Source organism: Manacus vitellinus, unplaced genomic scaffold, assembly GCF_001715985.3.
Source record: "Manacus vitellinus isolate BGI_N305 unplaced genomic scaffold, ASM171598v3 scaffold_22_pilon, whole genome shotgun sequence".
In the NCBI taxonomy this organism is placed as follows: Eukaryota; Metazoa; Chordata; class Aves; order Passeriformes; family Pipridae; genus Manacus; species Manacus vitellinus.
Genome location: NW_021939632.1, coordinates 3811011 through 3838020, shown reverse-complemented (window position 1 = coordinate 3838020; position 27010 = coordinate 3811011). Strand labels below are relative to the sequence as shown.

Genomic DNA, 27010 nt, shown 5'->3' with positions numbered 1-27010 from the left:
CATCCAGTTCTCCATAATCTTGTAATAAACACCTGGAGAAGAATAAAAGGAACTTCATGTCATCTGCACACCAGACAAAACATTGCAGCATCTCCATGAAGTGCTGCTGTTCTCCCTTAAAAATAAACAAACAAAAAAATCCAGCCAAAAACCCAAAGCCAGATAACAACACCCCACGCCCAACAACAACTACTACTGGATACCAAAAAGAAAAAGGAGGAAAGTTTTGTGTTTTGTCAATGCTTAAATATTCTTTGGGAAGCACAGTGGTAGAGCTCTGTATCCTCCAGTACCTCTCCTCTTCCATCTCATCTCTTTATTGACTGTCATTTAGCGGAGAAGACCAGCATTCAGTATCTTATCCTCCAGTAAGTGAAGAGGTTGTCTTTTACCCAAAGAAACCTTTAACAGGTAAACTGATTTCATAAAAGCAACCTAGGGTTAGGCTGATTGGAAGGTTCTCCACTTCCTATATCCTCTCCACAACTGATATTTTCTGTAGGCGTGCTAGAAAAAAACCATAGGGCTGACCTTTAAATTGACATCAACTTACAACTAATTTTAAAGAAGATACCTGAAATGCCTCTATCTCTCTCTCTCTATTCTTCAGATTATCACTCTGTAGAATGAGACTAACCCACTGTATTACCCAAGAGGTTGAATGTAGATTACACAGTAAATATGATTCTGTGAGTTCAGCTGTTCGAATAAAGTTTTAATGTACACTTGTTGCAAGTGATAACAGTTCACTGAAGACTGTGCAGACTGTCTGTAGCAGGAGTCAATAAGACAGGAGAATATGCAATTCAGTTGAATAGGCCTTTGCAAAAACTTCCACCAAAGACTTTCCCAATAATATCATCCTCATGTAGTACCAGGCAATGTCAAATTCTTATGTATAAACTATATGAAATAAATTTAATCTACAGAGAGGCAGTTTGCTGTGACACTGAGTTTGTAAAACTAGACATGGAAGTGTTTCTATGTATTGTGAATTATGCTTTTATAGTGGAATATTGAAATAATATGCATCTACTTAAACCACTAGAAAAATTAAGATATAATACTGACAGGAACATCTCTTTCCCTAATATTAGCACATTATCTATGTCAGCACATCAAAGAGAAAAACACACCTCTCAAACTATTAATGCCCAATTAATTTGTGAAGACATAAAAAGGGCTTTAGGCTCTTTCCCATCTGTAAGGTATTATTCTGGAGATCAGAGATCAACAGTATTAAGAGTTTTAAATTTTCCACCCACATCTGAAATTCCAACTGTTTCAAAGGTAGCCTTTCAGAAGCTTTATTAATTCTCTTACTAATTTTAGAAGTCTTCTGACAAGTGTGGAAGAGTATCTGTTTAGGAGATGGGAAGCAGAATTTAAAAGCTACTTGATATTGAGCCAAAGTCCCAAGCAGTTGGGTGGTTTGAATCAATCAATCCCAACTGCAGAAATGCTCAGTTCATATCAAATGAATCATACAGATATTCACATCTTTTTATTTTATACTCAGCACACCAGCACAGATTCTTCCTCAAGTCTTAATGTCAAGAACTGCCAGTGCTTTATTTAAGATGAGCCTTATGTACTATTGTGATATTAAACTGCTTGCAAACACAGAGTCCTTATGCTGTTCATACTTTATAATGTTACCTTAGGGAACTAGAACTGTTTCCACACATACTGTTTTCAAAATGCAAAGAGGAAACCCAAATAACCAGCAGAAGTTATTCTAAGGCACAAACAGATCTCGGCACCACCACTCACGGAGTAACATTTCAAAGAGGAGTTTTTAATTACACAGCAGTGCTAAGTCACAGCCATCATGCGTAGGACATGTGCTGATGCTGGGCACGGCAACATCAGTTCATCCCGGCTGCAAGCAACAAAAAAATCACTGTAGTTGTGCAATCTTATGACAAGCATATGGCCAGAATAATAGCACTCACTCTGCAACTACTACTCAGTTCCTATTAGAGGATTATAACTCGTTATTCATGAGCACTAATGCCATCTAGACACAGTTTTTAAATCTCTCTCAGGAAGTGTTAAAAATGCTAAGAACGTTGCCGTGGTAGCAGACATATTATATTTAGTAGATGAACTCTGAAGTATTCCATTGCATTAGTTAAGCATTCCACTATATTTATAATACTCAAACGATTTTGTTTTTGTAGAAAACCATCAGCATCCAGACTACAAATGACAACAGGGAAACAAAGAGCTCACATTCTATTGAGGATCCTTCAGGAAGCTGTAAGTCTGAGTGCTGACACAGTTAATGTGTTGTTATGAGTACCTCTTCTGAAAGTGAAAGGCAGAGCTTTCATAACAGTATGAAGTTTCCTAATTCTTTTGCCTGAGCTCCAGAGTTACATATGCTAAAAAAATCTTGTCAATTGCAAGGTACATGTTATATACAAATGAATAAAAATACAGTCCTAATTCACATTTATAAAATATCTGCTTTTGTTCCTTAAACAGTAACAGTACAACGTATTTTGTTCAGAATGATTTTATTTGGATTATAGCAATTAGTATCACTGATCAGTAGGCCAAGTCCAGGCAGAGAGCACAGAATCAATTTCACAAGGCAACAACACAGACTAGTATTTTAGCATACCAACCATTTCACTGCATTATCAAGTTGAAATATCTTTCAACCATGCATAAAAAGTCTATGCTTCATCTTTCAGAGCTCCAGGTAATATCAGATTCCTAAATATACAAAAAATACATTTAACTTATAATAATCTTAGTGAATCAGACTTATAAAATTACAATTTTATTCTTCACAACATAGAAAAAAATACAAAAATGACTGTATATAGTTTTCACCCAAATTTCACTGACATATACATCAAAATGCATGATTTGATGTATACTCATGAAAATTTTAAGCTGAAAAAGGTTTTCAAATGACACCGCAGATTGGTCCACACAAATGTCAACCTTCATTATGATAACAAAAAACCCCACCTTTAATAGAAACATCACATTGTGAAAAATTACAATTCATCTGCACTGTAACCTGCATCTTACTGTAATTTACAATATGAACATTTCTACAATTCCAGTTGTAAACTATACACTGGTAAGAGCCTTGGTCTTTTAGAGGGTAGTGAGTAACTCAGACAAAGCCAGCATGGTAGAACATAAAGTGCTGTCAACTGAACCAGTGCACACAACAGAGACACCAAAGCAGAGAACGCCTGCTGGTTTGGATATGCTGATAGAGAACATGCAAGCTAAGTAAATAGTCTGTGGGGAAAATAAAACCCTCTACATTTGTGACAAACAGTACCAATCAAAGCTTCTGTTATAGAGTTCACACAAATCACATCACCACTTCAGTGACAGATGAGGGGAAATTTCTTATTTTATGAGGAAAAACCCCACACGTGTGACCAAAGTCAATAGGAACAACCCAAAGAGGATTAGGGCATCACACTACAGTTCTCACTCAAGATCACCTTCCAGTGATTTCCAGGGAAGATAAACTTGAAAAAGCACTGCAAGATGAAGTGCTGAATTTTTGTACATACTAACTGCATGTTCATACTTCAGAGTATAATTTATAAATCAACTTTGCTGATAAAATTTCTTACTAGCAAAGCAATTTCTTTAAAAAGTCTGCAGTTTATTTGCATTTGTGTGGTAAATTAATATTTTCAATTAAAGTAAATATTCCGTGATAAAGCTTATTCAGTAAAGGTGTTGGTCGTACAAATTTCCTCCCTACTGGCAGCACGCTCTGCTTTTCCATGGTGCCAGTGCTATCTGATTGTACTGTACACAGATCTGGACTATATCTTTCTCATCAGCAGAGCCAGCAGTTTGTTTCATATTGGAGTATTACACAGTCATTTTTTTTCCTCCAAATTGGACCAACAAATTTGAAACCAAATCTTTTATTTGGGCCCAGAAATCAAATTAAGAAAGTTCAGGAGCTGAGCATCAACAATATCCAATAACCTAAGTACATCAGGAAATCAGATCTTTTAGATGGCATCCTTCAGAAATACTGACATCACTTTCTTTAACAGCAAGTATAAGCAAAAGATGTTTTGTTCGGAGGTGGAAATTTACACTTTCAAACAGTTCAGTATAATGTAACATTTCTCAGATGACTACAACAAAGCACATAACCTAATGCAGAAATTAACTGAACTGTTGCATCTTCGAATCCAAAACCAGTCTGAGGCTGTATATGGCCACAGTAATAGAATCACAGAATTGTTTAGGTTGGAAAAGACCTCCAAGGTTATCAAGTCCAACCTAACACTGCAAAGTCCCACTAAACCATGTCCTTAAGCACCACATCTACACTTCTTTTAAATACCTCCAGGGATGGTGACTCCACCACTTCCCTGGACAGCTTGTTCCAGTGCTTGACAACCCTTCTGATGAAGAAATTTTTCCTAATATCCAATCTAAACCTTCCCTGGTGCAACATGAGGCACTTTTCTCTTGTCCTATCACTCGTAACTTGGGAGAAAAGACCAACACCCACCTTGGTACAGCCTCTTGTATTTTTGAATAGTCAATAATAGGCTCCAAAGTGTTTAAAATAGAAGCAAAGATTATTATTGTTTCTTACCCTCTCTCTGCTTATTATAGCCCTGTTTGTATCTAAACAGGAAATGTGCTATATACTGAGAATTAGGAAAATTCAAACCTTTTGATGGAATCAAAGAAAATTACTGAAAAATGAAAAGTTTTTTAAAAAATATAGCTCTGACAAGCATAAACCTAAATAATTGTAAATCCAGCTCTTCCCAAGTGCTAGAAAAGAAAGCCTGTGCCCTCAGTACTTACTGGCTGTGTTTAGGGAGAGCTGGGATGTGTTGAGCACGTCCAGGGGGAGGTGCTGGCAGGCACAGCACGAGCTCAGTACTGCAGGTAGCGTGGTACGGGTCACACCTCATTGATGCACCAAATCATAATGTTGTAAGAGGGAAGCCAGAGAAGCCCATGTGGTGGTGTCTAGTGACCCTGACTGGGTTCACACAACACTATTGGGCTATCAATTCCTAACAGAGCAAAGGCCATAACCTACATTTCCTTTTCTCTTTGCTTGGGTATCTGTTCATTTCCCTGCTCCCTTTGCCCCTTCCATTCCCTACCCTTTTGGCCCCGTCAAAAGTTTCTTAATAACCTGGGGCACTACTCACACAGCATTAGTGCTTTCTGCCTCACTACAAGGCTTTCTTGTTCTCTGTTTTACCTTCCCAAGGGAAAGCTAAGCCAGAGAACCCAGAGGAAGCACCAAGGAAAATATAACTTTGTGTTCTTCCACTCTTCAAAGAGAACAGATGACGAAAGGCTTGTCCAGTCTGCAAAAGCAGCATGTAACACATGAGATAATCTGTTTTCAAAAGAGCAGCTTATGACTTTGCAACACTTCAGAAGCTGAGTGCCTGGAACTGCCTGCTTGAATGTGCCACAGTGATACAAACCAGTCACTTAAGAAAAGTTAGGCTGAGAAACAAGGCCCCCAGATAATTCCACAGCAGACCAAATAGTCCTCCTCACTGAAAGATGAGTATCACTGACAGTGATTAAAGATGATAATTTAAGTAAAAAAGGGAGAACTGCACACATTTCTGGTGACTTGCCTCCTTATCTTGTTTAGATTCATTACCGGTATCACTAGAAATATTATAGTTAGTATTACTTTTAATTTTTTTTAATATGTAAAAAAGTATCCAGGGATGCAGTAATTAAAAGGATTTTTAATGTTTCAGATAAGCATTACCGCCTCTGAATTAACATTTGCATTTGTGTACTCAGCTTAAACAAGATCTTCAGAGAACACACTCTGGTCAGACACTGTACTGTTTAAATTCCTAAAGAACTACATTCCCCTCATTTCCCGTAATTGGTTTCTTGTTCTTGTTCCCGTCACCTTTTAAATACACAACCTACCTTTCTAAATTCAAACACTTTAGCCAGATTACATTCTCCACTGAAGTCTCTGACATTATCCTGAAATATTCCAGAGCATATTGTTTGCTTTCACAGCAATACATACAGTTTCTGGCATGCAGTCAAGCACTTAAAAAAAAGAGGTATTGGTAATATAATCCCAATTCAGGCATTTAGTGGGTACAACTTCATCACTCATACTGCAACCTTCAGGCATTTAATAATAAATGAAAATCATTTAGCACATCATTTAAGGAAAATGTTAACTGCCAAGCCATATAAAGTTTAAAAGTTTTCTGAAGCACTGTTAAGCTTAGAATACTTCAATGTTTTACACTTGGGATTTCAGTGGAATCAGATTTATTGGTTATTCTTGCTAAATTATTGGTCTTTTACCTCTGACTTATCTTGGTATTCTTTACAAATGTGCTGGGTATTGAAAAACTGCAGCATTTTGATGTTTGAAAAGTTCTGAAAAAGTGTTGGAATTACTCCGACTTCCTATGTTCTTCAGTGTGGGAGAGTACCTTTCGCCTCTGGTGTAGCATATGAAAATACAGCTGAGGAAAGACTGAAGAGAAAACAGATTCAAGTCAATAAAGTTTGAAGCGAGGTTTGCAAGTCAATGTGAGATGCAGATTCACACAGCCAAGGTCACTAGTTCTCCATTAAAAGAGAACATGCTTATCCACTTTTTGCTCAAGTTATCTATTGCCTTTTACACTTTAAAGAAGTGCTATGATTCTTAGGCTTCAGGTATTATCTATTTTTTGCTAGAGCAATCACATTTTTAATGAAATGCAAAATGCCATATTTAACTCTGCCTGTACAAGTAGATGACACGCACACAACAGAAAGAAAAATGATTGCAGGGAGGAAAAAGCCTTTCCAAAAGCATGAAATTTCCAGATTTGTTTCATTTCTTGCAATTCTAGTGTTGCTTTTTCAGAATACATGTCATTTTATATGAACTGGTGCCTCTTTTCTCTCTCTATCCTCCACGCAAAGCCTTTTCTCCTCTTGTTTCTAAGATTACGTTACACAGTCTGTTTGCAGAACAACAAAGTAGGGGACGGAACATAAACAGCAAAAGCTAAAATTTCCATGAGGCATTCAACCTTTGTGAACCGTACAAAAATTAAACAAGGTCATCAACAGCCTAAATCAGTTATATGTATGTTAATCCCACAATTATTAGCTTTTCCATTACAGCTAGTAATAGTAAAAAAACCTAACAAATTCATACTTACTTGGAATGTAAGAGATCATAACCAGGATCAAGAATGTATAGTAGTCAAAAGAGAAATTGTACTTGTTAGGTAAACTAATGGAATACAAGCCAGACTGCCTGACGAAGGGTAATGCAGCATATATTGTGAGTAATTCGCCTGAGACTCCCATTGGATACAATACTATAAACAAAGTGTACCTAGAATAAAACATTTACAGAAAGAATTAAAAGTTACAACAAACTCTGACAAAGTATTTGTTAAATGATATTATAGATATTCAAATTTTAAATTCTCAACTCAGTATTTATTTTCCTTAGTTCTTATTTGATTAGAGCATGGCAAGGTGTGAACGTTATTTCAAGCTAAGTGTCCAAATCAGCAAATAGTGTGAAATATATAAAGATTACCTTTGAGAATCTAAATATTACCTGTAAAACTATTCTTCCCCCCTCCAAATTTACTATTTTCATTTGGTGGAATGTCATTATACTACTCTTTGGTGGAGGTCATTATACTACTGAAAAGGGTGCCAAATATAGTTGATGTTAATCAATGAGCTTAAAGATTATTTCAAGAATAACCCTTGGATTCAACAGTTATGGTTAAATGTCAGTTTACTTACTGTCACTCCTTACTGTTAAATATCCATTTCCTTACTGTCACCCCTTACTGTTAAATATCAGTTTCTACTCTTTCAGCTTACAATGAAATAGATCTTTTTTAACTCCAAAATGTGCTAGAAAGAAGCTGGGAAGTCACATTCACAAACAGGGCAATTACCTCAAGGCAAAATCTAATTTTTTGTACTGCAGCTATTTTACAGGATAAATATCTCTGTCAAATCAGTGCTTTAAGGCTGTGATTTCTATTGTGCTACCAACCTGGCCCATTTGATGAGATAAGGGAGATGGTTTAACAAGCTAAACGTGTAAAAAGAGTAGCGGATAATCTCAGTGATTGTCCAGGCCACTACAAACAAGAGGACACTGTCTTCAGTTTGTACCTGTGAGAAAGAAAAGAAAGCTCAGTATCAATTCAAGCATTACCAGTTACTCACCAGACCCAAGAAAACCTCACAGAAATCAATTCCCGTGGGTTGCTTTACTGCATCATTTTAGAGAACAGACTCCAAGAATGAGCTTAAAAGCAAAATTAGTAACAACAGTACAAAAACCTTCTTATCACGCTCTGTATTTTTCTAGTTGCTTAAGAACAGCTCTGCTTCGAGATCAGGTAACTTAAGATCTCACATTCTGAGCAAGGTAAATTGGTACAAGAAATCCTGAAAATACTGAATATAATTCAGAACTCTTCCCATTCATGAACAGTACCAACTCCTATTTCAGTCCTATGATTGTTTCCTAGTGCAGCAAGCAGAAATGATGATTATTCTTACACTGGATATCTCATTTACACTTTGTATTCTGCTCCTGTTCATGCTACTTCTGAGTAGAAACCCTGTTTTCCTCTCCCTACAGGTGAGAAACTGGGCCCTACTTTTAAGCAGCACCAAAAGAGCTAACACCAGAATCAAGGCTGGCAGGAGAGACGAAACAGCAGCTCAAATTGTCTCACCTCAGGTAAGCTTGACAACTACGTGATTCGCTCTTCCTTGCTCCATTTTCTGCCCATTGTATCTAGCATAGTTCCTCTAATGTTACACTCAAGGCACTGCTTCAGGTTTCACTGCTTTACACCTCCTGGAGCTTTTGTCAGTTACACATCACTGAACCAGCTTTGATTCTCCCCATATTTTGAAGGTTAATCTTCAGAAGCATGTGTTTTAACATGAATTGTTATATTTATTAGATTTTGGATCATCATTATGAGGTTCAAGTTTCAGATGGAGTAACAGTGATTAAGTGGTGGATATGGGGTCACACGCCTGGCACTACAAATTCTTGAGAGAACAGACATGATTTTTATGCAGTCTTTCCCCTCTCCTTCAAGCCTCCAACAGATTTCCCAGCTGTACAAGTACCTTGAGCTCCAACAAAAAGAGCTCAACCGTGGGAACAAAAAGAGCTCAACAACAGGGCCTACATTTTCTCTTTTCCTCCAACTCTTGAAAAAAGGGAAAAGGAAGTCTGTAGGTGTGGGTGGTGCACTCTATTCATCTTGAGCAAAGTACATGTACCAGAAAAAAAAAAAAAAAAAAAAAAAAAAGGAACAAAAATAATAGGAGGGGACTGATCATATATTTTTGTATGAAAACAGTCATGAGGATTACCCAGAGAAAGCTTTGTTACAGACTGCAAAACCCAGGAAAATTTGTACATAAATCTTGAGCTATCCTGGAATGTAGGGCTGCTGTTAGTCTGTGTTCTGCTGCATGTAACACTTCAGGTCACTTCTACTGCATTTTGCAGCAAACACACCTTGTTCATTTTACACATGAAACTCTGAAAATTTATTTATATATTAATCTACCTTGCATCATCATAAAAGAGCAAAATCCAAAAATTATTTGAAGATTTTCAGACAGGAGTCCAAATCTATTTTTACATCGCTACAGAATCCTAATCCTATTTGAAGTCTGCTTCATAAGCAAGACTTAGTTCTTAACAGGGAAAAGCTAACAACACTTCATAGATGATGCTGTTCCAAAGGAGCAACGTGCTTCACAAGCACTCCACAGCTGCATCTTCTGGTCAAACTGGGAGTAGCAGCTTAGTGAGTTCATCTAAATGTGTCATGGACTTCAACCCTTACTTAGAAACTCCACTTCTTTCTTTCCCTAGCTGTGGGAATCAGTAAAGTCAAGAAACAAAAATTTTTAGCTTGAAGTAGCATCCAAGGACACGAGCAAGGACAAGAACCTAACAGTGAATGATACAGGTGGAAGTAGAAAATCTGGCAGTTACAATCCAGGTCTGTCACAGGACTTCTGTAACACTGCCTTCACAGGTCTAGTCTTCCCCACGTACTTTAAGTTATTAAAACAGTTTGCATCGTTATGAAACACACACACAACCCTGTTAAGGTCACTTAAAGCATTACTGATTGTGCTTTATAGCTTGTGTCCCTATTTAAGGAAGAAAGAATACTGGAAATGGGTGGTTATCATTAAAAAGTATGGTTTTTACACACTCATATCTGTCACAAGTCTGTTGCTTGTTGCTATTAGAATATCTCTTCAAGCACTGACAATTTTTCAGTAGCTCAAATAAAGATGTCTGAGATGCACATTATCAAACCCCTGGGAACTGATTTACAAAACAGTCTTATTAATTCAGGCACTGCTAATGCTGCATCTGCATCATTCCTCTTCCAGGTTGAAAATAAGGGGGATAATACAGCAAAGACACAGTAGACCTTCAATAAACCACTGAACCCAATGCTGCCCTCAGAACTCAGTTCTTCTTCCTCTACTCTTTTCATGCCAGTCTTTCAAGGAAGCATTAAACACAAGTCAAAACACATTTTACACTTGATTTACACCTTATTTGTCCAACTGCCTTAATAGGGGTCAATCATACAACAGGCATAATTTTTTGGCATGTATTTCAAGCCAATATATCATCAAGTAGGGTCCTGAATATACTTTAGCTTATCTTCAATACTGTGAATAGCAGAAAATGTTGGTTAAAATATAAAACAAACCACAGCCTTTTAAGATGCAAAGATGAGAACTGGGAGTTGACAAAATAAAGCCTGAGAGGTTTTTAATGTTTCCTTATGTATGGAAAGGGAAATTTCTTCATGTTAAGAGTAACAGTTTGACAAATTTGCAGAAAATTTCAGCTAAACACATAATTGAGCAATCCAGTCCAGAAGAGTAAAACCAGCAGCACTATGCAACTGTAATCGTGAAAACTGCTGGAACAGCATATCTCCGTCCAAAACGCTGGTTCTCTGGTGCAGTAATTAAAAAATAAAAAATTTAAAAAAAAAAAGAAAAAAAAAGATTTTACATAGATGTAAAGCAGTGATGAATCAGGCTTTTTGACTGCACTCAGCAAGAGTTCTGAATTTTCCAGCATGGACTTCCTTTACTAGAAGTTAATCTTAAATACCATGAATTAAGATGTTCTTCCCTCTTTAAGTAAGTATGCTTTGCAGATTGAAGATATCAATTCACAACTGTAGATACTAAAGTCTTAATTACCACCTCCATATGCTGTACATGTCATCTCCACAGCATCTATAGACTGTGTGTTCTAGAAAGGTTCCTCTAAATATGCACTATTTTTATCTGCAACTTATCTGTAACTGAACTCAATGGGATAAGCAATAAATCCCTGCTGACACCATTTTTTAATTACCCATCAGAACTGGGTACAGAATTATCCATCAGAATGGAACTCTACAAAGGTCTGCCATGATGTCACCAGATGATCTCACTGTTCACACAAATTCAGAAAGACATCTTTTGAACTGAAGGGCACTTTCTGTTCTCCTATGCCTACACCCTCCTAGCCCTTCATGCCAGGCTGCTCATGCTCTTCTCTCCTTTGTAGGGGAAACAGTAAAATTCACTGAACTGATTCCTTTCTGGTGTAATGACAAAATGATAACAAGTACCGTATGATGTGCCAGACCCTCCTCCACTACACCAACAACTGGAGTTAAGGTGGAATCATGGTGGAGTTAAGGGGAATCTCATTGCTACCCAAGGAAGTGTGCAGTGCTTTAACATTTGCCATGCTTTAACATTTATTATAAATAATTTCATATTGAGTTTAACAACACATCAGCACTGAAGTCAACAAAAAGCACAAACATGTTAGTGGCAAGGAGCATGCTTCAAATCACATCACATATCTAGAAGTGTATCCTGACAGAGAGGAGGGATGCAATACACGTTTCTTCTTTTAACTACATTATATATGAAAACAGTCTGGAAAAGCAAGATACTGAACAAGTCTCACTCCAAGAGTTAAAGAGAAAAACTGCATTTTATTTTACAAGAACCTCATCATGCAACTGCATAGCTTACAAGTTCCATAAAGCTGTGTGAGAATTTAATCCTGGACTTCACCATGGAGCTCACTTGTGCAGACAGCCCTTTAGAAAGAGTAGAACACTTGTGACACTTGCAATACATCTCCCCAGGTGAGACTGCATGCTCCCTGGCTGGGGGAAGGGGAGGGGTCAGAATACAGCCTCTTATTTATTTGCTCTAAGTCACAGGTCAAAAACTCATCACAGGATTCCTCATCCTTACCATTCTTATGCCCACTTTCTAAAACATTAAAAAAAAGTAACACATAATATAGTCTATTGCGAGAGTTTAACCAAAAGATGACACAAGTGTGAGGAAGAAAAATCTGCATTTAACATTGTTGAAAGAACCCTTGATAAAAGTCGAATGTTAGGCTAAACTCATTGCTCCCGTTTTCTCCCATTTCGCCGGTTTTCTCCGGTGAGAATGTGGGCATAAGTTTCAAAAAAACCTTACCCACAATCATATTACAGGCTTTTCTTTGATGACAGACAACATGTGGAATACTTCTAATCCATGCAATCTAAGCTTCAATATTTGGGTTACTTCAAAACCAGGAGACAATTCGTAAAAAAATTTTAATGTTTTTTTATGAAGCATCAGATATCCCAACATCATACAGGTAACAAGAAAAACTACAAGTATATTTCTTTAAAAGTATTTTACACGTGTATCTTAAATCTAATGTTTTGGAATTATGGCTTTTTTTTGTTCAAAATCTAGAATTTATTTCAGTGAATTGACAGAGACTGAAGTACATCAATTTGCACCAAAAGGGAAATCCATCAGAAGTAAAATATTTATAAGATTTTAAGTTTATTGAGAAAAATAACATTCCTCTGCTTTATACCATGAAACTAAGATTTCATGTGAACAAACATCATAATATCAGAAAAGGCAGTTAATTAATAGGAACTACAATGACTTACATTACTCTACATGTAGATGGATGCTCTGGTAACAGGTTTGGAGTAAGGAAGAGAAAGCAGCTTCCCTGAAGACTTGGTAGTGAGAGAAGCTCCTTAAACATTCTCCATGTCAAGTCACAAATGATCTTATAAATATAATGACACGAGATGACTGTCACTTATTTCAGGCACCCATGCTGACACTGGCATCAAGGATAATTTCTTTAACAAGAAGAAACTCCAGCACAGATGCAGCATATTTGGGCTACTACAAGGTTTCAGATGACATGAAAGAGTCAGTCAGCATAACCTGTACCAATTAGAGCATGTTTAGATTTTAAAATAGCTGCCAGGAATAATTTAAAAAAAACATGGAATCTACCGCAAGGTTCTACAGAGATCTGTATAAAGTACAGCACTACCGTGTGATGAGCAATAACACACAGGCCCCAAAACCCACCTACACTTGAATGTAAGAAAATTGAATGAGGGACAGAGGAAAGATTATCCTGGAGAGTGACAAGGGAGAGCATCAAGGCACTGTTGTGGACAAACAGCTGAGGGGGAGCTTCAGAAGCCTTGGAACAGAAAGTGAATTGTGTATGCAGGAAGGGGGCAGAGAGGAGATGTTGCTATTAGTTATGGCACTAATGAGATCAGTACTAAAATGTTGTCCCAAATTCTGGGCTCTGTATTACACATTGAAACCTCTAACTTCCAGTAAGGACTGGAAAATCTATTCAGGAGCTAGATGTCTTACAGTGAGAGAATCAGACCATGCTCTCTTTGACTGTCAAGAAAAGATGCCTTCAGGTCTATTTTTATTTCTTTTGATCCACAGAAATTCACATAAACAATTTCAAATGTAGGGATACAAACAGAAGACATTTTAAAGAAAATAAGACAGTGATCAACACTTGCTTTTCAGAATGGATCAACAGTTTTTCTATCCATTTGGTAGCTTGACTTACCTCTTTTACACTGTGTGTTACTGCCCACGTCAGGAAAACCCTTGACATCACTTGGAAAGCAGTCAGAACAACAGAAGAGGGAACAATGCCTGAAAGATATTTTGCAATTAGGAAAATAGTCCTGACTACCAGGGTGAGAGGTAGGGGTGGGGAAATAAAACACAAAGTCTAGTTATTTGAAATTTTTGGCAGGAAAGTATGTAATTTTTTTTTTAATTTGAAAGTATTAAGTCTGTCCCATGATATGTTTATACAGCCTAATGCAATGCAATCCCCTGACAAGACTTTCTGCATCAAAATGCAAATAAAAGTAATTGGTCTTGTTGCAATCACAGCACATTCCTTAATACAGGAATAAGATGAGATAACTTCAATCGAACAGCTTCTGGGATACAGTCTTTCAAATAAACAGCTTTGATTAAAATATCGAAGATACTCTTCATACTGTGATTTAAAAAATAAAAACAATAAAGAAGTTTTGCAGAATATATCCCAAAAACCAGCAAGCAAAAAAGTATTTTGCAGAAACACTAATCTAGCTCATATTCTGGTAGATACAAAGTTTATAATTCCTTCCTGGAAATACAACTCAAAAAAACCCCAAACCCACAACAAACAAACCCCAAGAAATAGCTGATGCATTGGTAGGTACAGAAACAACTTGAAGATTTCTCAAGGAAGCAGATATCACTGGTTCTTCCAAGCAAGTTCTGAGGTGCAGATTAAACTTCCAGTAAAAGCATCCTACATACTCAGGTCTCGCAGAGCAGGAATAGTTTTAGAGTGCAAATTACACAAAATTTCTAAACTTTGCATCAAAAAGTTTTATTTGCTTCCAATAGCATGATGAAGATGAATGCAAGAGCAGGTACAGCTACTAAGTTACAGTAAAAAGTGCTTCTAAAACCAATGCAGATCACAACAAACAACACAAAAAAGCCTCAGGAAGATGTCAAGACCAAAGTGGGAAAGTGGAAGAGAAAGAAAGAATAAGAAAATCCCAAAGCAAATTTCATTAGAATTATTTTAATCGACATGTTAGGCTTCTTTCAGAGTACAAAGAAAGGAAAATCCCACAAACACAGTTCTCCCCAGTTTTATCACATATTGTTCATAATCTAATAAATGTTGTAAAACCTCAGGGTAGAATTGGTGTCCGTTCTCAGACAACACTAAAGGGGTGCTAAAAAACATCACAATCGGTACTTGTTAAAGGCTCTTTCCTATGAGAGTAACACACCTTTTCTTTTATACAATTGAGATCATCCCCTCCTAAACAAGACAGCCTATGTTCCTGCAAAGGAATCTATAAATAAGCCAAAATGACTGTGTAGGAACCATCCAAGATTATCTTAAGTTAGACAAACAAGGTTTTTCATTATAGCCATGACAATGCCAATCTGTGCCAAAAACAGGAGGTCAAAGTAAGTGACTCACCAGCTACAATTCATGTAAACTTTATTTGCCTCTAATTATTTACTCACTGCACTCAACAGGTACCTGATAGTCAATCTGAAGCTTGTTATTTTTAAAAACATCTGTCATCACTTGTACAACACTTCACATGCTAGAACAGTGCTTGACAGAGGGCTCAGGTCTGTAACCAGGAAGCAAGTAAGCCCCGCCCAGATTTCTTCCAGATCCTGGACTAAGCCTCCCATCTCCAGCAGGAAATCCTCCAGCTCCCAACAAGTGCTTCCTCTGGCCCAGTGGGTTCCCAGTTGAGAACAGGATGTGTGCACAGCTTACAGGTCCCAAGTCTCTCGAATTGAGCAGGCTAAAGCAAAACCAGTGAACCAGCGTTGACTTTGGCTTACCAGAGAGTCACTGGTGAACAATGCTATGGGAGAAAGGCTGGGTCTGCAGTGATTCTGCAGGATGGGCCTGTACTCACCAAGACTCAGCAATTCAGTCCATCACACAGCAACCGGTGAAGAATGAATTGGATACTGCCCCCACTGTAGGAGAAACCCTCAAGGCCATACAGCAGGTGAAAACTGGCAAGGCAGCTGGGGTCGATGGAATTCCACCCAAAGTCTGGAAACATGGGGGCCAAGCACTCCATGCTAAATTTCACAAGTTTGTGGTGCACTGTTGGGAGCTCGGTGAACTACCATCAGACCTTTGTGATGCAGTCATCATCACTTTGTATAAGAAGAAAGGAGTTAAATCAGACTGCTCAAATTACCGTGGTATTACTCTGCTCTCCATTGCTGGCAAAATCCTGGCAAGAATACTCTTGAACAGACTAATACCCACTAGAGCAGAAGGAATTCTACCTAAAAGCCCGTGCGGTTTCAGAGCCAACAGGAGTACCACAGACATGGTATTTGTTCTCAGACAACTGCAAGAGAAGTGTAGGGAACAGAACAAAGGTCTCTATGTAACCTCTGTCGACCTCACCAAGGCTTTCGATACTGTGAGCAGGAAAGGTCTATGGCAGATTTTGGAACGTTTAGGTTGTCCTCCAAGTTCCTTAAAATGATCATCTCACTCCATGAGGATCAGCATGGCCAAGTCAGATATGGCAACGCACTTTCTGAGTCCTTTCTAATTACCAATGGTGTGAAACAAGGCTGCGTTCTTGCACCAACCCTATTCACAATCTTTTTCAGCAGGATGCTCCAAAGGGCCACGGCAGACCTCAATGATCAGGACGGTATCTACATCTGATACCGTACTGATGGAAGTCTATTCAACCTAAGGCAACTGAAGGCCCACACCAAGACCTTAAACCATCTCGTCCGGGAGCTGCTTTATGCTGATGACACTGCCCTCGTTGCCCACACAGAAGCAGCTCTGCAGCGTTTAACATCCTGCTTTGCAGACACTGCTGAGCTCTTTGGGCTGGAAGTCAGCTTAAAGAAGACAGAAGTTCTCTATCAACCTGCACCTCAGGAAGTCTTCCATCCCCATATCACCATTGGCGAATCAGAGCTCAAATCAGTCCAGCAGTTTAATTACCTAGGCAGCCTCATCTCCTCGGACGGTAAGATTGACAGAGAGATAGACAACAGGTTAGCAAACAGGTTAGCAAAGACATACAGTGCCTTCAGAAAGCTTCATAAAAGAGTTTGGCGAAATAAACACCTGAAGAAAAGCACAAAGATCAGTGTTTACAGAGCCATAGTGCTGTCTACTCTCTTATACGGATCTGAATCATGGGTCATCTACCGCCACCACCTGCATCTCTTAGAGTGCTTCCATCAACGCTGCCTCTATACAATCCTAAACATCCACTGGTCAGATTATGTGACCAATACATCTGTTCTAGAACAAGCAGCAGTCACAAGTATTGAGGCCATGTTGCTGAGAACACAGCTGTGCTGGGCAGGGCACGTCTCCAGGATGAAGGACCACCGCCTCCCTAAGATCTTGCTTTATGGTGAACTTGCCACTGGCTGAAGCAAGAGAGGAGCCCCGAAGAAAAGATACAAGGACTCCCTGAAACAACATCTCAGCCTCGGCCATATTGATCACCATAACTGGTCTACTCTGGCCTCAAATCGGGAGGTCTGGAGACACACTATCCATAACGCTGCTGCTTCTTTTGAGAAAGCACGCAGGATCACTCTCGAGGAGAAAAAACAACACAAAGAATTGTGTCTTGCAGAATATACCACCTAAGGAGTCTTTCTGCTGTGCCTTTTGCAATCAGTTATGTCTGTCTCGTATTGGCCTTTTTAGCCACCAACGTGCCTGTAACAAATGTGGGTAGAGCCCTTCCCGGATCTTCGTTCCCAAAGCCCAGCCATGATGATGGGTCCCTCCTCTTGGTCTCTGGGCTATGTGTTCCCTCCTTCCCATGTGAGCTCTCCTTAATTTTTTAAATCTTTGCCACATGTCAAAGTTCTGCTCTCAACCATGCTAGACAGATATTCCCCTATCAATCTTCATATTTTGAAGGACTTGCCTCACAGATGCTAACATTTCAGATTCTGCTGAAAAGATGTGGAGAGAAAAGTTATGCTGATACACACAGCCATCTGTCACAGATAAGCTCCTCTATTGATGGAGAATTACAGCTCTAGTTAGAGCAATTAGTTTAGTTGGGGCAAAGGAATCTGCAAATTGCCTGTTTCTCCTTGCATAGAAACTTTTGCCAGAGTCAGTAGGACTACAGCAAACATCAGCAGTGCATCCAGCTGTGCATAAGTCCCTCTCTTTATTTAGCTGACAAGTGTTTCCATTAACAGAAAAAAAAAAATCCATGGCCAGTTATAAGAAAATAAGTATTTTGTAAAAAAATTTCATTAGGGAAAGCAAATAGATAGACTAATAATGGTATAAAATGTTGCAGCCTTCCCCTAACGGCTCTCTTCACTAATATTAAATTGTGCTACTGAGGATAACATGGGCTAAATGGATCCACATCTCAAATCAACTGAGCCAGAATTATTAGTTTTGTTCACAGACCAGCTGGTATAATCATCTTGCTTGCTGTTCTGCATCAGCCTGGAAGGTGAAACACAGGACTTTCTCCTGCTATTCATTGATTTGTATGGACATAAGTATGAGGAAAAGATAATCTAATTAAATTTTTTACACTCTTAGATTTAGTACTAGTAAACATTGGTGTCTGCACACAAGTTTAGCTTAAGAAAATAACACAGCATTACTGATTTAGGACAGTAAAACCAGCATTTTATCTGCAAGGTTTTTTTCCCAGTGTTCCAAGACTTAACTTGTCCTTCTTGCCACTTGTTAAATAAGACTTCAAAACTGGCATATTTTAATATTAATTTCTGAATTTTTTTTAAAGCATGGTTTATTCTTGTAAAAACCAGTAACTGAGATTTAGTAAAATTAAACAGCATTGTAAGGACTGCCTTGGCAGCACAGGCAAGTAGATGATACGTATAGCTTACTCTGAGAAGCCTTTCCATTAATTTGAGGGGCATATATGATCATTAATTTCTTAGGATGATCTGTGCACAGCCTACAAACCGCCCTTTAAGACAGCGTTTTCAGAGAAACCGATTATTCAGGAGGTTCAGAACTACTTCATCAACTACAGAACCAGACTGCCCTCTGCTGACACATTCCTGTATACAAGTTTAAGTTTTCCCAACTGCCTCACTTGGTTATTAAAAAAACCCCACAGGAATTCAATATGAACCCACAATCTAACAGACCCTTCAGTATGTGGACTGTTTGTACAATATATATGAAAAACATGAAAAACAGCAAGTTAGTAGTTGCAGTTTTAGGAACCTTAATGCCATTTTACTCTTTAAATAGTGGCTAGTGAACATCCAGACAGGAGCTCAAGCTAGTTTTCTCATTAGGAAAAACTAGTGAGTTAAGCAAGATTAAATCTATCAATTCACAGACCATGACATTTTTCGTGCTAATACATTGCTAAAATTGCAGTCTTCTATAACAATAATAAACTGAAAATTTGCAAGCACTTACCAAGTGCACAGTGCAGAATCTAGAACAAAAAGAAAAATTCAAATCACTAATATTTCAAATTAAGCAATTTAGACACACATTTAGTTCTATTACAAGAGCTTAAGATTCAATATTTGCTTTTCAAAGATTAAGCTTAATATTTACCTCTGCTGCCCATGCTAAATAGCAGACAGCAAGTTCCCTCACCTCTTGCTAAAAGGAAAAATTCAGTATTTGTGTGAGGTGTATTTCCTGTGTTTACTTTCAAATCACTCCATAAAGGCTAATGAAAAAAACAGAAGGCACTGTCCAAAACAGGCTGCCCTATTTCTACTGAACAACACATTCATGCAAACATTAGTAACACGAGGGAAGAGCACTACACCTACCTCAAGCAATGCTCCAGTTTGGAAGAATTTCAGGGGCTTTTCTATTGAATAGTAAAGGCTGTGGTAGCTGCCTTTAGCCAGGTATGCCCGAACGAGACCAACTGCAATAACAAGCCATCTGAAAGAGAGAAAAAATGTCTAAGATAAGGAGACATTAAGCAGAGCATAAATACAAAAAAAATCCTTAATTCCTCTTTCAGTATCTGAGAAAGCAACAGGCATAACTGTCCTGAAGTATACTAACTTTTGTCTACCCTTTGCAACACTGAAAACATTAAATACTTGGATGTACATGCATTTTTTAAGCATCTTTCAGCGCCAACATGATAAACAATATTTAATGTCTTGGTTTATTTTTCAGTGAGTTCTATTTAATTTAGTTATGGAATGCATTTGTGACGGATTAGCATCACATTCTGTTTAGTTTAAGCAGAAAACCATTGACAGCTGGTCAAAGATCTCTTATCACACCGTAACTTAAAGCAGCATGGCATAAACAAGATTTAGAAGGTGTTCATTTTAATGTTTCATTTCAAAGTAGACCCCTAGACTTTATGATAGGTCATCCACCTTAATTGGTAGCATATAGTATATGAGGAATAGTTATAGATAAATAACTACAAGGAAATTGAACCTGCTAAAGCCTTGAAGGCAGCACAGCCATTCCTGTCCCAGCTTTCCTTTTTAACCACAAATATATCTAGACCTGTGTAAGTACTGTGTGTATAACTGCCACTGTACCTTGAACAATATGACCTGCTAACCCTGCTGATTTTCCCCTCAGGTAACTTAAACAAACCTAAAAATTTTTTGTCCTGGCCAATGGTGTAACACCTTTCATTACCACACACAGAAGAGTCAGGGTTTGCCCATAACCTCAGAAATTCTTTAGTGAAGTCTATGGCAAGCCACAAAACTGAAGTGAGTGCTCAAGTTTGGTCACACACGTTTTCATTTGAAATTAGCATCTATAGTTAACTTTAGTTTCCAATTTATAATGGCAAACATGGGGAGAAGTGGTTTGTCAATAAAAACTGGGAAATCCTTTACAGTGGCTTCCCAACTTTTCACAAGCTGATCCTGGCTGTCTTACTCTCAGCTACTTTTAAAGCCACCATCTACTTCACCTCCCTCCACACCCCTCATGGTAAGTCACTAAGTGCCTCTGCTAAGAACAATCTACCTCAGTGGAAGTGTGTGTAGACATGCAGCAAGTCTCCTAACTATGCAATAGTCTTACCCTTCAGAAAAAAAGCCTGCAGCTTTGGTTTTGTAACAGGGAAGTTGAAGCCATTCCCTTCATTTACAGCATATTAGAGTCTTACAAGTAGCCCATTAGCTTTGGTATTGCGAAGTATATACAAATATTATCCCAGCTGTAGTAATTCTTTGGAACACACAGTGAAGTTCAGATTTTTCAATAATAAGTAACTCTGGCACCCAAGTTTGTGTTGGTAACAACATCTGTTAGCAGAACCGAAAGAAAGCTAATTCATTTCTGCCTCAACTTCTTGAAGACGAGCACCAAAGAAAAGCAGGAGTGGGGAAGACGAGTGGAAAAGAGAAATAAACCCTCCCTTTTTCAGAGTGACAAGTTATTTCTCTTAAAGCTGTCTTGTGAAACCAAAGGGCAAACATTTGCTGAGTAACTGCTGCTTACAAAGAATGAATCAGATTAATTTTGTATTTGGACCTGAGTGTAGAATAAACCAGTAAGCGCTATAGTATTAGTGATTCTCCCCTGCAACACTGACTGCTGCTTCTTTAAAACAGGATATCAGAGCAGGCTGACACTGTCCTGTTCTTATCTGTCAAGTTTCTCTGTTTTTCCTAATCTTTAATGTTTGTTGAGAAATTTGGCTGAATTGAGCAATTTCTCCAGTTGCACAAGACAACAGTTCTTGACTGTGCCTGCAAGCACCTGGTGAAGTCGATGGCTCCCAGACCCTCCTGCCAGGTCACTGACTCCAGAAAGACTGTACTTTTTTACTGTCCTTCAAAAAGCATTCAATACAGACCAAAGTATTAATCCGCACAAAATTAAAAGCTGAGCCTAGTTTGTGCTGAAGCTTTTAGTACCTCTGTTCTGCTTCTGTGATTCCTAAATAGTTCTTCACTCTCTATGACTGGAGAAAATGGAACAGAAGGAGAAAGCAAGGAGTATCAGCTGAAAATTAAACTGGGCAAGGAGTTTAAAAGGGGAGCAAAGGCACCACTGTGTCATGGAAGGTAAGGTGTAAAGTAGTTTTTCCAGCTTTCTCTGACCTAGACTCTGAAGCCTACCTGATACACCAGGTGGAGTCATATTTTATTAAATTACCATTGGAGTTACATTTCATTAAATTACTGCTGCTGTGCTTGTAAACTTCAGACTAGATTATCAGACTCTTTGATTAATCTAAACTAAGAAAAATGAATACTGCATACATGCAAATTTCTTACTTTCAGTTGCTCGGACCTGACAGACAAGCTTCACGCTTACATCCTTAGTGCAATTCCCTTTATTTCTCTCACAGTTATAAAAAGGCATTTTCTTATGCAAAGTTTACTGAGGTTCTGCATCATTTATGCAAGAGAATACAGCAAAGCTATGCAGTGAGTGCACCTGCAAAGGGAGAAGTGCACTTTGACTCTTCAACAACCACTCACTGAAGACGTGGACAACAAAACTCATAACCCTGAACTCTATTTGCTCACCACTGATTAACACAAACCCTTGCAAATTCAAAAGCTATTACATTATTGTCTATCTTGTTGATGGAAATCCTTCCAAAATTCCTTGTTTATACCACCATCAGCTACTTACACCCAGAAGTACCAGTTAGTTATGGCACTCGACTAAATATAAGAAACATTATCACCTTTCAAAGCAGCTTATCCAACTTTTACACTCAACTCTAACAGCATGCCCTCCCTCCCTGCCCAAAACTATTCAGTGATTTCAGTCAACCACGGTTTTTAGAAAACAATTTCTATGCTGCACCTGAGCCTCCAGAACGAGCTTCCTATGCCAGGTCAGGCATGGCTACATGGCTCCACACCGGGTGGGAACACAGTCTGACGGAATGCAAGAGAAGCAATGAAGAGCTTTCTGCAGCTTAATGGTTTGAACCTTGGGCAAAAAAACCCGAGAACCACCTGCCAGACTGGTTATTCCCTGTTGTGCCATGTTGGTCCCTTTTCTGAAAGAAAACACCCAAAACATGTGAACCAGGTGGTAAGTGTATGCAGCTCCATTGAGGGATCCACAGGTATCCATACTTTTTCTACTGTTTTGCTCCTGTAAAAGCCATTGTATTATTAGGAAACCATATCCTACATGCACTGCAGTATAAAATTAGAAATAAGATCTATTATTTCTGGAATCGTTTGTGTTTTTTTAAGCTCAGTCAAATGCAAAATAAATACAAAGTAAATATATTAATTATGCTGAGATTTTTTAATTGTTACTTGATCCATTTTAAATAAAGCTAATAACTTAGGCAACTATGGTTTTAAAACATTTCCTTTAGTACCCATTTACTGCACAACAATGTTGTTGTGTGCTTCAGTTTATAAGCCACCTCTTGTAAAACAAAACAAACCACTTACGAAAATCCCTTGTGCTTTTACAGCATCACTTCATCATCTGGGCACCTTCAATTTTTTGGTGTTTTGTTTTCACAATTCTCCTTCCAAGGCAGTGCAGTTTAAGAAACTAAGTCTGAGCACTGATTGACACAGGGTCAGTAACTAATTTATGCCACCAGCTGTATGTCAATCCTTTCATCTGAACAACTGAACTTCTGTCAGCCAACTCCTAAAAAACTATCTTTTTAAAAGACTTCATAATAAGAAGAAACTGAGGTTTTCCTAAGCTCAGTGTTGTATATTGTGGAATTTCAGCAGTATCCAGGGGAAGCAAAAAATCCTCATCCATTGTAAGACAAATTATCAGTCAAGAGCTCCCAGTGACCTACCCCAAAAGAAGGGCAGTGAGAGACAATGCAGAGATACAAACTCCTACAGTAGCTCCCCAAATTCCAGAAATCATCTAATCACAAACATGCCCAGAAAAAAGCAGCTCATGTTTAAGCACCATAAGCCACATCCCACCCAAGATTGACATTTTCTAGGAGGTTTGGTATAAATCAGGAATTTACATGACAACAGGAAGCTAAGTACAGATTTGTGCTATTTATTTCTGAGTTTCTAACAGTTGAATTTGTTTGAATTTTTTCTTCTAAGAAAGAGAAATTTCCCACGCTCAGGAGCTTGCCTGCCATTATAAAAAGTTCATGACCTCTAAAGAAACTTTCTATTTATACCTCAGCTTCTCTCTCAGATTTTTGAGATCTTTTATAAACGTAAGTAAAACGTACATGGGCAGCAAAATCAGAAGGTAAATGCTTTTACTTCTAAGAAGAGTTCAGAGAGGTGAACTTGTTCACATTGTGCGGGGTCACCACAACGAAACTGAAAAGACTGACTGACCGCCTGTACTGTGTTGTACTACTCAGGTAATTAAGTATTTCTGAAAGAAGGAATTCACTTAAATCAAGCTGGTGGGTAATTATTATGCCCCTGTGGGTGAAATACCCTGTAAATATCATATGAAGCCATACACCTGCTTAGCAATAGCACTTCACAGAAACATGGATATTGGGTAATGGGTGTAACAAACACCTCACGAGAACTGAGCTCTTCCAGCTCAGCTACCTTTGCTCCACACAAGTGTACCTACCTTGTAAGCTGAAACAGCACTAGCTGCCACCAGCAAAGACAAGAATCATCATGTCCAATTGCCTTATTACAGTAAATTGTATCTATATTAATTCTATGCTAACCTTTCCCCAAAACAGTGAGACTAGTCTGTTTGCTTAACTTCTCATTTGCTAGGATTTGTCTAGCAGAAAACAGGCTCATTTGGGATCCATTTTAAAGGCTCCTTTCTCCTCCCACCCAAATATCCTTAATCTTTCAAAAGATGGCTTTATTTTTATCTGGATTCCAATAAGACACCATTGCCACTTTAAAAAAAAAAGGAGTAGTCTCCTTTAGCTCGAGAGTCCCCAGTTGTCACTGTTTTTATTTTTGTGCCCAAGAACACACCTGTACAAGCACCAACCAGCCCCAGCCTCCGCTGTGCCAGGCAGGGGAGGGCAGAGCACCAAGCTGGCCAAGGAGCTCACATGTCGCAAGCAGCAGATTTCAACCTCAAATTATGGAGCAGCTGAAGGGTTCATGGGGAAATCTCACAGGGCTCAAGAGCTTTGCCTTCTTAACTACTGCTGTGGATAAATTCCCTGTGTTTAGGTTCATCTCTCAACTCAAAAGCGCTGGAGTCCACACCACAAACGTGGTGATGTGGGAACAGCAATCTATGGTCGCCTGGATGCGAATATTATTACAGAGCAAATTAGGGTGTCAATTATAAAACAGGGCAGTTCCCGAAGAACACGCACTTGTGCTGTTCCACATACCTGGTTTAGGAAGGGGCATAAGAAAGAGGACGAGCTGCGGAGGGGGTCGGACAGCGCTGAGCGGGGTCACACCTGGCCAGGAGCTGCCGAGGCCTCGCACAGGCTGGGCAGGGGCCGCTCCAGGGGCAGGCCCGGGGGACACCCGGGCAGCCAGCCGGGATTATTGTCCGTGTGGGATGGGGAGAGACGGGACAGCGGGACGGCAGCTGTGCGTGTGCCTACGGGAGCCCCCCTCTAGCAGCAGGAGCAGCGAGAGAGGGTTCGGCGGTAGTTTTCAGCGTCACCCAAAGTGCGAGGCAGGACCACCGACAGCACGGGGCACACCGGGCACACCACGCGTCCGCACCCGGCGGTGCCGCCGCACGGGCTCCGGGGAGGGCGGCCGGGCAGGAGAGCGGGCACGGCGGCTGGAGAGGCCCCATTCCCCTGCCTGGACCCGCTCCCCGCGGCGCGGGGGACCTGCCCTGCCCTGCCGGCCCCACACGCGGCCGCAGCCGGCCCAGCTCAGCCCCGCGGCCCCGAGCGGCGGCCGCAGCCGGGACACCCCGCGAGGGCGGCCCCGCACGGTCCTTACCCGCCGTCATCACCACGTTGTAAAATAACGAGGTAGCCCGTGGCCAGCGCGCCGGGGCCCTTCCTGCGCCGCGCCTGCTGCCCGCCGTACCCTTGTCCGCCCGGCTCCCGCCGCACCCGGCGCCGCCATGTCGCGGCTCCCGCGGCTCCGCCCGCTCCCGCGCCAACCGCGGGGCGGCGACACTTCCCGCCGTGCCGGGCGCTCCGCGCAGCGCCGGGAAGGGCAGCGGTCCGGGGGAAGGGCGGGGAAGGGCAGCGGTCGGCGGGGAAGGGCAGCGGTCGGCGGGGAAGGGCACGCCGGTCGGCGGGGAGGGCAGCGGTCGGCGGAGGAAGGGCAGTTGTCCGCGGGACACTGGTCCAGCAGGCAAACGGTGCCCCCGAGCCGGGCACGGCGGGGCCGCCTTCCCGGGAAGCCCACTGGGTGATGATTCCCGTCCGGGGATCAGCGACCTGTGTGGTCGCTTTCTAGGGATCGCTCAAAATGCCCCGCTTCAAGGAGAAATAGGTCTGCCGTGTCCTTAGAGGCATCAGTAGCGTTAGTTGTCACGGTCGGGTTATTTTTGGAATATTTAGTAGGTTTTCATCACTCTTATGGTTTAGTCTAGAGAGGAGAGGACTGAGAAGGGATGTCCGTAATGCATATAAATGTCTCAAAGGCGGGCGCCAAGAGGATGGTTGCCAGGCTCTTTTCGGTGGTGCCCAGCGACAGGATAAGGAGCAATGGCCATAAACCAAAACACAAGAAGTTTCACCTCAACGTGAGGAAAAATTTCTTCATGGTGGCAGAGCTCTGGAACAGGCTGCCCAGGGAGGGCGTGGAGTCTGCCTCTTTGGAGACATTCCAAACCCACCTGCACACATTCCAGTGTATCCTGCTCTAGGTGGGATGGACTGGATGATCTGCAGAGGTCTTTCCAACCTGAGCAATTCTGTGGTTCTGTCTGTGAATAAGCTGCTGAGCACAGTTCTGGCTGTAACTCATTTCCTGCTGAAGTTCCACACAAGAGCAAAGCCTGCAGAGCGTTAACTTTCCCAGCAACACACATTCAAGCATCCTTCTTGGGGCAGACAGAACTGCCTTTCTGGAGAGCTATAATGGAAGAATTTTTATTTTTTTTTCCCTTACAGAAATTGTAAACACTCTCTGGGGTTACTTCTCGACTTCCATAAACAATTCTCAGTTTATTTCCCATGCATGTCAT

General features: G+C 40.1%; 1 protein-coding gene across 1 annotated transcript; it reads right to left on the bottom strand.

Annotated features, from left to right (window-relative positions):
* Positions 1–356: 356 nt before the first annotated feature.
* On the bottom strand, positions 357–27010 carry HACD2 (3-hydroxyacyl-CoA dehydratase 2). The gene is given in 9 exon segments (XM_029959893.1): positions 357–6505; positions 7185–7363; positions 8048–8169; positions 13991–14079; positions 19406–19424; positions 19774–19891; positions 25810–25903; positions 25906–26209; positions 26963–27010. Coding segments are annotated over 9 exon segments (1056 nt in total). The 3' UTR covers positions 357–6422.